Source organism: Ochotona princeps, chromosome 4 (genome assembly GCF_030435755.1).
Source record: "Ochotona princeps isolate mOchPri1 chromosome 4, mOchPri1.hap1, whole genome shotgun sequence".
NCBI lineage: Eukaryota > Metazoa > Chordata > Mammalia > Lagomorpha > Ochotonidae > Ochotona > Ochotona princeps.
This window is the reverse complement of record NC_080835.1, coordinates 54,422,438-54,436,825: the sequence shown is the minus strand read 5'-3', so window position 1 is coordinate 54,436,825 and position 14,388 is coordinate 54,422,438. Positions and strand designations below refer to the sequence as shown.

Genomic DNA, 14,388 nt, shown 5'->3' with positions numbered 1-14,388 from the left:
ACAACAATAGAAGAAAAAAAATTATAATAAGCTGTAGCCACAATTCTGGATTATTTCTGCATAACCTGACCAACAGCAGGGAGGGAGGGGGCATCAGAGAGACTGGGGAGGGGGGCCTCACCTGTCTGGTGGAGACCTTGAGGTTCTTGGCATCGTTAAACCAAGTCTGGAATGGTGATTAAACAGGGGACCAGAAGGGAAGCAGAAGGTCTATGCCCTCTTGCTTTCCGGTGGAGAACCACTCAGAGGGCCACAGGTAACAGGCGGGGTGCTCCAGGGCTGGGCCCCCAGGGCTAGGGGAAGAGTTGTTGTTGGTGGCTCCTCCCACCACCTCCCAAGCAGGTGCATTGTACAAGGGCAACACATTGAGTTGAGAGCCCACTCTCTTTCCAGGCCAGAGAGTGGCTGGCCAGCAAACAAGGTGGGTGAGATGGGGTGGATGGGGTACAGACAGTTGGCTGGTTCCGACTCAGGTGCGCCATGTACCTGCTCACCACACAAGGCTAGGGACTCTCCACTTCCTGTATTACAGGACCTGGCAGGCGTCACCCAGCCTTGGGTGTCACGGAAGCAGACATGATGGATAGATCCTATTCACAGCTGGCCCAGGGGACTGTGGGGGCCCTTGGTCACCTGTGTGAGCCCTCAAAGTGCGCCAGAAGCTGTGTGCATGTGCTGAATGTGCACTTTGGTCTCTGGAGTCAGAAAATCTCAAAGAGAGGGCCTGGGGAGAGGCTGGGGCCTCATCCCCAAACTGTGGCTTCCGGAGGCCTGGGGCCTCCAGACTCAGCGAGTGGCCTTCTCCTATGATCCGCTAAGGCTCCTCCAAGGGGTCCCCTAGTCTCCCCAGGCCTCCTGAAGGCCCTTGACAAGCCTAAGCATCCTAAAGGTCAGGCCAGCTTCCTCTTCCTTGTGGATCTTCTAGAGGCCAACTCAGGGCTCTGCCTCCAGGGGGCGCCAAGCGGACACTTCTTGTAGGCTGCCTGGGGCTGGGGAGGAGACCAGATCCTGGTCATGGTCAGCGCTGAAAGAGCTTTGAGAGCTGACTAGTTTGCTGGCAGATCCAAGATGAGGTGGTTGATGCTGAGAGAGGAGGCTCCAAGTGAGTGACAGAGCTGGGCTGGGGCCCAGGATGGTGGGCAGCACTGCCTACCCCTGGCACTAAGTCAGCCGTTTGACTGAGGATAGGTGGCGGGGAGGGGGGGCCCTTAGAACGACTGCCAACAACTAACTCCTTAGTGTGGATGATCAGACAAAGGTTCCGATAGGGGCGCTGGCTTGCCTGACCTCACGCAGCCTTAGAGGGGTGGAGCCAATGACAGCACAGAGCTCCAGACACCCACCCTTGGATGAAGGGCCCAGTGGACCAGCCTGGGGACAGTTCACACTCTGGAGTCCTCACGCTTCCTGTCCAGCTCCGACACCAACAGCTTCTTCTGCAGAGCAGGGCTGGACGCAGGAGCCACTCCAGGGGCCGCGGCGCCTGCCTCTTTGTCCTGCTGCCTCAGGATGGCCACAACTAAAGCAAAGCAGATCAAGGAGCCTGCTTTGAAGAAGAACTGGAGGCCCACAAACCTGGGGAAGAGAACAAGGAGTCCTTGAACTCAGGAGCCTGAGAGAAAGACATTGGAGACTTGGGGAGGAGCTGATCCCGTTGGGACCCTTCCCTGGCAGAGAGGGAGAGACTCCTGGATGCAGGCAGCAGCCCGGGTGATGTCCCTACACCGTCTTCAGCTGTCCTGCATCCAGGGCTTGACCCGATGGCTCTCAGCCTCCCTAAGGGGCCTGCCTTAGTACCTTACCTGCCACAAGAAAAGCAGGTTCCCTCTCCCCAGTTGAACTTGTCAAAGTCCTTTTAGGTCCTCCTCCGGGAAGTCCCCTCAGATAGTCCCTGTGCCCTGCTCTTAGCTGGAAGAGACCAATTCCCTTTCTCTGGCCCTGGCCCTGCCGACAAGCCCTCCCCACATACAGACCAGGCCAGCTGCTTCTTCCCCCTTCAAGTGCCTTGGTGCTCCCCATTGTACAGATGGGAAGATTAAGTCCCAGAGAGGGCAAGTCTTTTGAGGATAGAGATGGACTTGGGTCTGGCACCCAGGGTCTTTCCTCTGACTCCCCACCCTTCATTTGTCTCACAGCAGGACTGCTTTGAATGGACTCTGTGGTCAGACAGGGGAGAGGCAGCAGAGCCTGGAACTTAGATGCCATGTGGCTGTGGGCTGCTCCCTCGCTCCCACTTTGCTCATTTGTGAATGAGCAGACAGGACTGCTGAGCTCAGCACTGGACGTGGCAGCCGTCACCCAGCAAGTGGCCTTGCACAGGACCTTCCCCTGCTGGTATCCTGCCTGGGACCCTCCCAGCCTTGCCCGCCATCCCCGCCCACGTCTCACCGGGTTCGGAGCAGGTCATGGTTGTAGTAGCGACATACAGCCCGGCGTCCACAGCTCACGGCCCAGTGCACACATGTGGTGTCGATGGCGCTGCCATGGATCACGGGGCTGGGCATCCAAGCTAGGAGCAGAGCAACTCAGGGAACAGTGGTGCCGTGGTCTTCCCATAGCCACCATTCCTCCCTCCCCCATCCCTGGCACACACAACCCCTCAGGGCCTGCAGGCCCTGGGGATCTCTGGGTCCAGGCGTCTCTGGCCCTCAAGCCCACTCATCTGTCACCCGGAGGTAGTCTCTCTGAGTCTGGCTCCTCCCAATGTACAGGAGGCCTGGGCAGGGTCTGCAGTCCCCCAGGCCGATGGGCTGCAGGTCGCAGGCTGAGTCCTGATTATGCAGGTGTCCCAGGCTTGACAAGCACAGCCAGCATCTAGATCTTTTCCTCCTCCCCTGCCCTTGTCTCCTGCCACACCCAAGAGCCCAAGCAAGGACTTTACCCAGAACTCTCAGTAGCATGAACTGGATCCCCACAGCCAAAGTCTTGTCTTCTTTCTTCACTCCCCTAACACACAGGGACAGAGGGACAGGACTGTGGTGCTATAGCCACATGGAGGAACTCTGGACACACCCTTGCCTCCCCCCCCCCACAGAACTAGTCTCCTGCCTGAAGATCTAGCCTGACTGCGGGGTGAGGCAGGTCCTGCACCCTGGCTCCATTCACCCTGTAGGGCCTGGTTTCTGTGTCCTAGGCTTACCTGCTCACTTGGCCAAGGACACTGGCCTTCTGTCCCTACTCCAACTGCCAAGCCTGGAGCTGGGACCGCCTGACACTCCTCTAACTTCTCAAGCTTGGTAATACCACAGCCTGGGATCCCCCTAGCAGTCGCTGGCACCTTCTAACTCATACCTGGGAGGGGCTGGCATTGCTTAGGCTCAGTACTTCTATCCTGCAGCCCAAGTCACTCCAGTGAGGCAGGTGTACCACAAGCCCCATTGTAAGTTTAGGGAAACCAGCAGGTTCAGGTGCTTGGTCAAGATCTCATTGCTAATGTGTCCTTAGCTGTGTCCTTAGCTCCTGCTACTTGGCTGCCTGCTTTTTCTAATGTATGCAAGACAGCCTACTTCCAGTTTTCTAGAAAGCAGATGGTGGATAAAACAATGCCAGAGATGAAACTTTGCAATTATCTTGCCCTAGGATGGCCTTCTCCCAGCTTGCACCTCAGAAGGCTCTGCCCTTAGATTCAGGTAATAGTTCGTCAGGTCCTACATCAGATTCTCTCAGCACAAAGACCAGAAATATCAGAAGCCAAAAAGCATCCTGGGCTGGGTTCGTGGTGGGGAGTACTCATAGACTTGTGCTGTGGTGCAGCGAGTAAAGCCACCGCCTGCAGCACCAGCATCCCATTTGGGCACCTGTTTGAGTCCTGTTTTACTCCTTTTTCAGATCCAGCGCCCTATTAATGCACCTAGGAGTGCAGTGGAGGATGTCTCATGTGCTTGTGCCTCTGCACCCATGTGGGAGAGCTGGGACATCTCCTGACTCCTGGCTTTGGAACAGCATTAGCTCTGGTTGTTGAGGCCATTTGGGAAGTGAATCAGGGAATGGGAGATCTCTAACTGTCTTTCAAATAGTAAGTAAGTAAGTAAATAAATTTAGAATAACTGCTTGTGGCCTTGGAACTGTGTTCAGAATCATGAGCTCCAGGCCCTAGCACCAGCCCTATTGTGTTCAACACTTGCTCTGTACCTGCAACCAAATCCTAAGATTTTCTGAGCCTCAGTTTTCTTATCTGCAAGATGGGGAGATAAACCTCGTCTCAGCAGGTTGCCACAGGGAAGTAAGACAGAACAGGGAGGGCCTTGCCTGGTCTGTCGTGGGCAGGAGGGACCAGGACACTTGAGTGGCCTCTTCCTGGTCCTTGTCCCTCAGAGGATCCTGCCTGAGGCCAAGGCCCTCTCATTACCCAGGCACCAGGCCCTGCCTCTGCCTTACCTTAGGATGCCTAAGGTTAGGTTGCCTACCTTAGGATGAGCATGAAGGAGGGTGTGTGGGTGATGCTGAACACGGCTGCGCTCAAGCTGACCAGGAACATGAAGGGCAGCACCAGGGAGCTGCAGGGCGACTCACAGGAGCCCCCCAGCACAGGGTGGTCCCCCGGCACGCAGCTGCAGTTGGTATAGAGAACCTGGTGAGAGAGAAGCATGGAGAAGATCCCTCAGGGGCTGCCACGAGCCGACTGAGATCTGAGACTGGGAAAGGTTGTGGAGGCCTAAGAGCCATAGCCAGCCAGGGTTGAGCCACAGGAGGCCAGGACTTCTGACCCCTGAGCTGAGTCCTGCAAGCTTGAGGAGCCAGGCAGGTGCCCCCTCAGCGCAGGCTGTCTGCGTTTGCTCAGCCTGGGCTTGAGGTCAAGAAGGTTGAGGGAGGAGGGTCATAGACAGAGGGTGAGAAGAAGAGTGTCACCCCCAAAGAGTACACACCAACAGCAAGGCAGCCTTCCATGTGTCCATCTTCCCTGGGCTGCCAGGAAGCCCCCTGCCTCCCACACACCTGGTCTGGCCTTGCCAGCATCCTCAGACCTGGCAGGAGGAGCAAGGCTGAGCCAAGAGACCTGGGCTCTGCTTTTCCTCCTATGGCTCCCAGCCTCCTGAACAGTGTGGACCCGAGCAGGAGACAGGTGCACAGGAATTCAGCTCATCCATCCCCCAGGCAGCAGAGGGAACCCACTGGACTTCTCACCACCAGCCTGGCAGCCATGGCTGCTTCCCAATGTTATGGGGTTGGGAAGTCCAGAAGGATTTTTTTTTTCCGCCTGGGGCAGAGAGATCCGAGGATACAAGGGAGGCTGCTTGGAAGCTGGGCTGATGCGGGAGGCAAGGGGAAGGGTTCACAATGGGAAGTGGCACAAGGGGTGGCTGGATGACAGAGTTCTGATTTGGAGGCGGATCTGGGGAGAGAAAGGACTTTAGGTATGGGTGACTGATGCTTTCCCTAGTTGGGCATGCTGCCCACTGATGGGCATTCCTAGGCTGCCTTGCTACCTGTGTGAGGCCTCCTAACCATGCACTCTTAGCCAATGCAGGGTCTTCAACTATAGCCTCCTGGGCTGGAGATGAAAGGAGAGACAGGAAGTGGAGCAGCATGTCACAGCAAGGTTACCAGAAGAGAGATGCTACCTGAGCCTTTCCTCCAAGGCAGAAGGCAGCTGGGATGTATGGAGATGTTGGAGGTCTTTCATGGCTGAATTCTCCACTGTCTCTCAGGCTCATTGTCAGAGGCTGGGGGCTGGCTATCTTTCCCCATTCCTACCTGTTCCCTCAGTCATTTAAAAATGTTTACAAGGTCAGGTAACAGGCACAGCAGGCTAAGTCACCACTTGGAACACTTGTGTCCCAGTTGGGAGTGCCTGGGTTGAGTCTGCCTCTGCTGCCTGCTAGTGCACCCCCATCCTACCCCACCAGGAAGCAGCAGGTGACATTCAATTCCTGGAGTTCCTGCCATCCATATAGGACACCCAGATCAAGTTCCTGGCTTCAGGCTTCAACCTGGCTCATCCCTGGCTATTGTGTAGGCGTGCGCGGAGTGAACCAGCAGAAGGAAGATCTCTCACTGCCTTTCAAGTGAAAATAAATGCAAACTATAAAAACTGTTGCAGAGTGCACCTGCATTGGACTCTGGTGAACCCACCCTTGAGCCAAGAGGCAGGCTCATTGAGAGACAAGTTCAGGCCAGTGTGATCGCCACCGAGTGGTCTGATGCCAGGCCCCCAAACCCAAACCTCCGTGGTTGATCCCAGAAAAAGCCAGCTGAGAGACCGAGCCTTGGGTCCTAGTGCCAGTTCTGGGATTGGGACTCAGGAAAACCTGGTCTGCCCTGCACCTCCATCTCCTAGCTATATGATGGAAAATGCTTGTAGAAAAAATAGAATTCAAAGATCTGTTGATTTTGGTACCAGAAAAATCAAAGGTAGAAATCCACACATAGTTTTTCACAATGAACATTTTGAAGATCCCCTTTGTATAAATGTAGGAGTATGATTGAAGCTTAAAATGTTCTGGGTACCAGGCGAAGCACTCTGCATGGATTCCATCGCAAAACTTCATTCACACTTGAATGAATTCTTCTTGGTAGAGCACTTATAGAGCACCAGGCCTGCTACAAAGTATACAGTAGGCAGGCAATGGCAGCACACTGGTTTTTAGACCAGAAAACTGGGGCAGAGGTCCAGTAGTTTGCCTAGCGTGACAGGACCCTTAGAGGCAGGGCAAGGATGTGAGCCGGGCAGCCTGGCCTGTGCCCAGGGACCCCTACACACAAGAGTTCACTGTCTAGTTTTCAGGCAGGATTGTAGGCTTCGGGGAGGCCTCTCAGGGAAATGGAACTTGATGAGGGCAGCGAGTGCCAGGAGGCTCAAGGATGGAACTGTGATGATTACAGGTGCACAGGTCAGCCCATTCCAGGTTGTGCCAGGCTACTTCTGAGGGATTATTAGTCAGGTGTCGTGCTCACACCAGTCTCTCCCCAGGCTCAAACCAGCCTCTCCCCGTGCCCACACCAGCCTCTCCCTAGTGCTTAGCACAATGGGGATTCTGGAGAGAGGGAGATGTTATCATAACAAGCAGCCTGGTACTGTCTCCCTGCCCCCCCACGCACAGTCTTGCAGGTACTTGCAAGAGGCCCCCCCTCCTGCCTCTTAGTATCCCTGGAATTCCCATGAATCATCTTCTCCACCTCCCTGTCTGGATGGCTCAGGGGCTGGAGCTGGCTTGCTTGGGAGCCTGGCCTCTCGGCTGGAGGTGGCAGCCTGTGTAGAGAATGTGACCTTTCCCAGTGAACAGGCAACAGCAGCAGGACAGTGGGAACAGGCAGAGGGAAAGGCAAGGTGCCAGACTGGTAGAAGTTGTGCCAGGGCCTGGACTCACCTGGCTTCTTTCCCTGGCTTCTTTGACCACATGGCTGGTGCAGCCTGCATGGCAGGGCGTGAGGTACTCCACATGGGTACTAGCATCACACACAGGGTTAAAGTCATCTGCCGGGCAGGAGCAGAGCTCCATGCAACCTGGAAACAGTGCTGGCTCCGGCTGTGTGCTGTGGGGAGAGAAAAGGCTGGGCTCCTCAGGCGTGGCCTGACTCTCTTGGCACCCAGAGCCACAGGTGGGAACCTTGGTAGCCCTGTGCCCATAGCCCAGCACACGGAGCAATACTCAGAGACTTCTGCCCACAAGGCTGCCCCTGCTGGGGTGGAGGTAAGGTACTTGCCATCCATAAGCAGGGAGGTGGGTTAGCAGGAGATGTGAGGACTGGTCTGAAACAGTGGCCTCCAATCCTCCTAACAGCCCCCAGCTTCAAGACCCCTGCTCTGCAGTGACTATGCTATAAGCAACACAGACTCGTTCCCTCCAGGACTTAGTGCCAGGGGAGGCTGGCTGAGTGGGTTCTGCTTTCTTTTCTCAGAAAATTTGAGCTGAATGTGGACACCTGACTGGGTGCTGGATCTCTGACCTGTTCTGCCTCTTTCTGGGCTGTGTGCTGGGTGAGTCTTTGAGGGCACCTCCCTATCATTACTCTGATCTGCATGTTCAGCATATCCCCTTGCTAGTGACCGAGCAGAGGCAGAGACTGAGAGCAAGGTCACCTAGGCTGAGGAAAGGGGTATGGAGACAGGGGTGAGGCCCACCCACCCAGCCTGCACCAGCTTCCCCGATCGTTCACCACACAGGTGCACACTCACGCAGACTGATGGATGATGCCTGCAATATGGTGGTTGGAGCAGCCAGTGAAGAAGAGGGGCAGGCTAAGCAGCATACCCAGCACTGCCGACAGCAGGCAAAGCAGGCCACAGCGCAGGGGGCCCATGTGCAGACGCTTGACCAGGACGCCCCCTACCACGATGCCCACGATGACCAAAGGCATGGCGAGGGAGCCGATGAGCAGGTTGGCGTAGGAGGCTGTGATGGAAAACTGGCGTTCCAGGAATTTAGGCAGGAAGGTGGCCATGCCCGCAGCCATGCAGGACATGCACACTTGTGACAGGACCACCAGCAGGAAGATGGGGTGGCGCAGTGTCCGCAGCAGCACCCTGGGGAAGACTGTTGGGGCGAGCAGGGAGCAGTCAGGCCAACCGGCTAGCCACACCCTACACAACCCAGTTTCCGCTGTCCAGTTCCTTCTTACTCTCCCCACTCACATCATTCTGGGGGCATTCAATTCTATGCCACTACATTTCACTCCTGTCTCTTTCATTCTCTTCCACTATTTCAGTCCACTCCACTGTGTTAGATTATAGTTTATTCACTGTGTCTATCTCCATCCATTTCTATTTGATTCCATACAGGGGATAGTTCAATTAGTCCCTGGGAAATGGAATGAAAAGATAAAACACATTTTGGTGTAAAAGATTTTGAGCTCCATGCACAGAAAGGATTTTCTAAAAGTTAATGGAAAATTTACATTACGAAAACACTAAGCTTGGGTTTTAATTTTTAAAAAGTATTTGAAAGGCACAGTTACAAATAGAGAAGGAGATACAGAAGGGAAGAGAAAGAGACAGACAGAGAGAAAGAGAGAGCAGAGAGAGAGAGAGATCTTCGCCCTCTGGTTTACTTGTCAAATGGCCACAATAGCCAGGGCTGGACCAGGCCAAAGCCAGGAGCCTGTAACTCCATCCGGGCCTCTCACATAAGTAGCAGGGGGCCACGAACTCAGATCATCTGTTGCTGCTTTTCCAGGAACATTAGCAGGAAGTTGGACCAGAAGTGTCTGGGAAAGCAGCAAAGGATGGCGCCTGCAAGCACATGGGACACCTGGATGGAGTTCCAGGCTCCTACCTTCTATGGCCTGGTCGTAGCCCAAACAGCCACCTAGAGAGTTAACCTACAGGTGAAAGATCCCTCTCTCTCTCTCTTTCTCTCTTTCTCTCCCTCCCTCCCTCTGGCTCTTCCCTCTTTATATAACTCTACTTTCAAGTGAATAAGTAAATCTTTAAAAATGCTTGAAACAATTTAAAATAAAGTTCATGTCCAAAATGCAAAAAAATAAAAAAAAAAAGTGGAGCAGCTAAAATTTGAACCAGTGCTCATATGGGATGCTGACATCGCAGGTTATGGCTTAACTTATTGTGCCAGTCCCTGGCTTTAATTTTCTATCTATTTTTTGGCATCCAATAAAACATTTTATGTAAAGTTTAAAAATAAGCTTATCTTTTACTTTCATTTTAACGTTCTTGCTCAAGTCCCCTTGTATGACTATCACTTGGGTCCTCTTGCATTCACCCCATCATGTCGCACTTTTGTTATTCTACTCGTTCACCTCCGACTTAACCCCTAGCCCTGTCCAGTCTGTCCTGCTGGTGCTTTTTCCAAGCCAGCCCAGGTGTTCTAGCTCCCACGGGCCCCTGCGCTTTCCTGTGGCGCTTAAGCCATCAACCTCCACAGCTGGCTCACTTAGGTTGCCTAGGTTCACCCGGCCAGGATGGAAGCATTCTCCAGCGCCAGGGGGTGGGGGAGCAGCCTTGTCCGCTGTGTTCATTGATAGACCTCCAGGGCCTGAGGCATCACTGACAGTCAGCTGAGATTTGCTGAATGAACGAATGGACATTCTGACGACTAGGGGATCCCATGTCAAAATGCTAGGGACAGAATTCCAGGCTTTCCAGAGAAAGGTGAACTTAGCAGTCTCCTTGGGCCTGGGACAGTGTGAGGGGCTAGGGCTAGTGTGGTGGCAGGTGGCTGGGGGAGCTGGGAGGAGAAGGAAGAGAGGCTCTGAGTCAGAGCACAGCATGGACCGAAGCAAGGAGGTAGGAAGAGAAGCAGTTGTTCTGGCACAGGTGACCTCTCTAACATCTGGAAGGATTCATACCAGAGCACTTTTGGTTCTAACACGTGTGCCCTTCTGTCCCACTATAGCAAAGGAAGAAAAGCTGTGCCTCCACCTGCTGCACAAACTCCTGGCTGGTCTGGTCTGGGTAGGAGAGCTGGTTCTGGGGGTCCTCTGGGCCCCAGGAGAGGTAGGGGGTAAGGTATCTCTTTCTGCAGTAGCAGCAGGCCCAGGATCTGTCTCTCATCGGAGATGATTTCTGTGTATCCTCAGTGCATGGCCAAAACGGCTGGGCTTTTAGCCCCCCTGTCTCCAGCCAGGCATTATTTCTGTAGAAGCCAAAAAATAAAGACAAACAGTACCATCTGGGGTGGGTGGAAACTGGAACTGTGGAATTTCCCCCACTTTCCCATCCCAGGCCTGCCTCTAGTCCCTGATCCTTGGCCACACATCCAGTGCACAAGGCCAGCATTTGGAGCAGGGTGTGTGATGCTGGCCTTCGCCCAGGTCAATACTCCAGTCTCTTGTTCTCCCTCCTCCTGCATTGTTTTGGCAAGGCCATGTGATGCGTTTGGGAGTGGTGGGGTTTTAATCAGCTTGGGCCAAGTTGCACAGGTGTCCTTGCTGCCCAGTGGGATCCAGAGGGAGCCAGGACCTTGATCCAGTTCATCCAGAGAGGCTGGGGGCATGACCAGATGGGGCAGTGAATGACCAGAGAGGATGGCCAGGGGAGATGACCAGGAGTGCTCAGGGTCCCCTGAGGCCCAGGACAAGGGCCATTCCCCTGTTATCTTGTCCTGCCCCACCCCCCCAGGCCTGTGCCTCTCTGGCTCCAGAGGGCTCGGATGGTTTCTACCCCCTCTCCCATGCTCCTTACTTTGGTGGGCTTGGAGTCTGCACTCCCTCGAGAGGACAGGGATGTGTTTTCATTCACACCTCAGAGGCTAGTCTTCCCCTCTGCGAGGGGCTGCCCCTTAGATTAGCACAGTGTCTCCTCCATCAGACACTCCGGGCTCCCATTCAAATCGGAGGTCATGTTAAATCCATGGGCCAGGGGCCTCACTCATCCTGGAGGCCACCTGTCTTCCATCAGTCTGGGGTTATGTTGGGGGCCTCCCTTCACTCAAGAACAGTGTATTCTCTGTTAGACAGGAAGCTCCTCTAAGGCATGGACTATGCCTCCCCCATCTGACCTTCCTTAGACCAGAGACTATGTTGTCTGAGATGCAGGGCTCTTCCAGCAAACAAACCATGCTTCCTGCTCTTTCTCCTTCATGTAGCCTGGCAGTCAAGGCCAGACTCCAGGGTCTGACTGGCCCTCCGCGGAGTTCTATAGAAGGTCAGAAGCCAGGCTGGTTGAGCAGCCATAGGGTCTGTGCCCAGCCTGGCCCCAATCTCACGCAGAAGCTGAAAGTGGCAGAGAACACCCACACTCTGGGATCCAATTTCAGTGCCTGGCCTCAGCTTCGCTCTGGGCAGCAGCCAACGCCACTATGATTAATAAGCTCTTCTGTGGTGCAGTGTGCTGGGGCCTTCCTACAGCTGCAGGTTAAGGAGCTCCATTCCTTGCCTGAAAGCTCAGCCCAGAGGAATCCAGGTCCTTCTGGGACACTAGAGGACCGGGAGCTAGCTGGCTGCCATCACAGTATCAAGCTCTTTCTCAGGAGGCAGACCCAATTCTTTCTTGCAAAACTCTCAGTAAGGAACTAGTAAGCCCTGTGGACTTCATCTCCTAAAGCAGGCAGCTCTGCTGTCCATCCCAGGGCCATCACAGCAGGGTGGGAGCACACAGGCAAGTAATTGCACCTTATGTAAGGACATATCTTAAAAACAGTATATAGAGTACTTTCCCTTCCTCATTCTGCTTGCTTCTATCAGAGTCCTTGAGAGAGGCAGAGGGAGCAGTATTGATCCAATTCTTCCCTTCACATGAGGAAGCTGGTGAGAGGGGAAGTCACTTGACAAGACTGTACCTGGGACTAACCAGCCCTGCTGCAATATCAGGTGTGGGAAGGGCATCCTCACAAAGGACCACTTGGTTACAGCACAGTTGCCGTTCACTAAGTGCTCAGTTCACCATCTACTCTTCACTGTGCAGACAGTAAAGCTGAGTCCCAGAGGGGAACAGGCATGCAGTGCCAAAACTCAAGCCTTGGGTTTCAGCCCAGAGCTCCCTCTGTCCATGTCGGAGCCTAGGGATTGAACATGTTTCCCAAGGGCCTCCTGTTGGCAGGCTTGGTGATGAGTGGGAAGATAAGGGTTATGGATGAACCACCACTGGCCGTGAACTTAAGGAGCTCACCACTTGGAGGACAAGTCTGTGGCATGGATCTGAGTTGATAAACAAGTCCTGAGGGCACAGAGGGCCCAGAAAGGATAGGGAAGCAGCCTCACTGGCTGGAAGAACCCAGCATGCTAAATGAAGGGGGCCCTAGAGCTTGACACAGAGGAGCAGGGAAGATTTCAACACAGAGCCCTAGAAATGGTGGTCCCAGGCAGAGAACAGTAGCAGAGACTCATGGGGGTGTAGGGTGCTCCTGAGAGCCTGAATGAATCAGGAAAAGCAGGAAGGGGCAGGTCCCCAGGGGTCCCTCCGCCTCCAGCTTCCCATAACCTGGCATGAGCTTCCTTACCTCTGATGAACTGGAGAATGGTCAGGTCTGGTGCGATCTGGGCTAAGCCATCTTGCTTCTTCTGGGTCTCCCCTGGGCCCTGTTCAGCAGGGGAGTCCTCATCCTGGGGGGACACACAGGCACTGGTGGTCAGCTGGGTGTCAGAGCTTCTGTCCAGTTCAGAGATGGCCATGAGCCAGGGAAAAGAATGCCAGAAGAGGAGGGTCTTGGACACCCCATTATGAACAATAGGGGCCTGCTGTGTTCCACTTGTTCTTGGCCTCACAGATTCTCAACAAGTGGTTTTGGAAGGGTGAATGAAGTTTCTGTGGTTAGACTTGTCATCACCATCATTAGCATCCATGTGGCCAATGGGTAATCACCCTTGCTAACATAGCAACTGTTACCAACACTACCATGAACATTACCACCATGACCACCCCCTCATCAGTACTCTCAAGATCACCCCCTTCACAGCACCAGTGTCACCATGAATCAATGACCACATATGATGATCCTTACCAGGGTCACTGTCATGATGGCCACCACCACCAGAACCATCACTACCTTTATCCCTGTCACCTGAACCTTCAGAATCACCACCAACACCATGATTGTCAGAATCATCAACTCACTGCCACTGTTCTCTGTCATCATCATCTGCAGTAACCCTTCCACTGTCTGTATCACCGCCAACTCCACCAGTGTCACTAATAACAATATCAAATTAAGGATTCTATCAGCACTACCACCACTATCTCCAATACTGACATCATTATCAGTGCTGCCATCAGTGTCACCTATCCCAGCAACACCATTCTGTGTGTTACTGTCACCATCAACACTACTAATGTGGTGACCACTAGCCATTGTGTTACTCAAGACTATCAACAACCTGGAGAGGCCGTGTGAACTGTGCCTGCCAAGAGGTGGGGGTTGTTTGGAGTTGGAGGCCTCTCCTGTTCTCTGCTCTCCAGTGGGATGGGAAGGGAGCTGGTGTGGTTGGGTGGGGGTAGTGGCACAGGCAACAACAGCCCTCCTCCTCTTCTCTGGGGTGAATCTGCCCATAGCTAGCAGGTGTAGACAGCTCTGGGAGGATGTCTGTAGGTACTCTGCAGGTGTTCTCCCACCTGGGTGAGGATGGCCCACCTAAAGCTACTGAAGGAGAGACTTGTATCCTGAGGAAGGGAAGACTTGGGGTGTGTGTGGGGTGAGGGGAAGGGTAGGCCACAATTAGCATCTTTTGTCAGAAAGAAGGAAGGAAATCATGAGGAATTGCTACTGTCTACTAAGCACTTAGTACATGCTGAGCACTGTTCTGATGACTAGTGGATAACTAACTGAATAATCACGCCAGCCTTCAGCAGCTGATACCACTGCAATTGCCACTGTCTTCAGGTCAGAGGTCACTGAAGGTCTGGGACATTCTACCTGCATCCCTCCAACAGAACAAAGTTGCAAGGTAGGTGCAATGCCTATGCACCATTTTCCGAGGAGAAATTTTAGTCTTGGAGAAGTTGTTCCCGATGCAGAGTTATGCCAATACAAGTCATCATTCACTGCAATTTCCTTTCTT

At 53.8% G+C, this 14,388-nt stretch overlaps 1 protein-coding gene across 2 annotated transcripts in view; it reads right to left on the bottom strand.

Moving 5' to 3' along the window:
• Positions 1-780: 780 nt before the first annotated feature.
• The window catches only part of SLCO2B1 (solute carrier organic anion transporter family member 2B1), a 40,726-nt gene continuing 27,118 nt past the window's right edge, over positions 781-14,388 (bottom strand). For both annotated transcript variants that reach the window (XM_004589890.2, XM_058663582.1), the window contains exons 8-14: positions 12,834-12,936; positions 8,117-8,474; positions 7,308-7,473; positions 4,407-4,570; positions 2,882-2,946; positions 2,389-2,509; positions 781-1,575 (exon numbers count right to left, since the gene is read on the bottom strand). In XM_004589890.2, the coding sequence (XP_004589947.2) occupies positions 1,383-1,575; positions 2,389-2,509; positions 2,882-2,946; positions 4,407-4,570; positions 7,308-7,473; positions 8,117-8,474; positions 12,834-12,936 (1,170 nt within the window). In that variant the 3' untranslated portion in view covers positions 781-1,382. The remainder of the gene's footprint in view (positions 1,576-2,388; positions 2,510-2,881; positions 2,947-4,406; positions 4,571-7,307; positions 7,474-8,116; positions 8,475-12,833; positions 12,937-14,388) is intronic.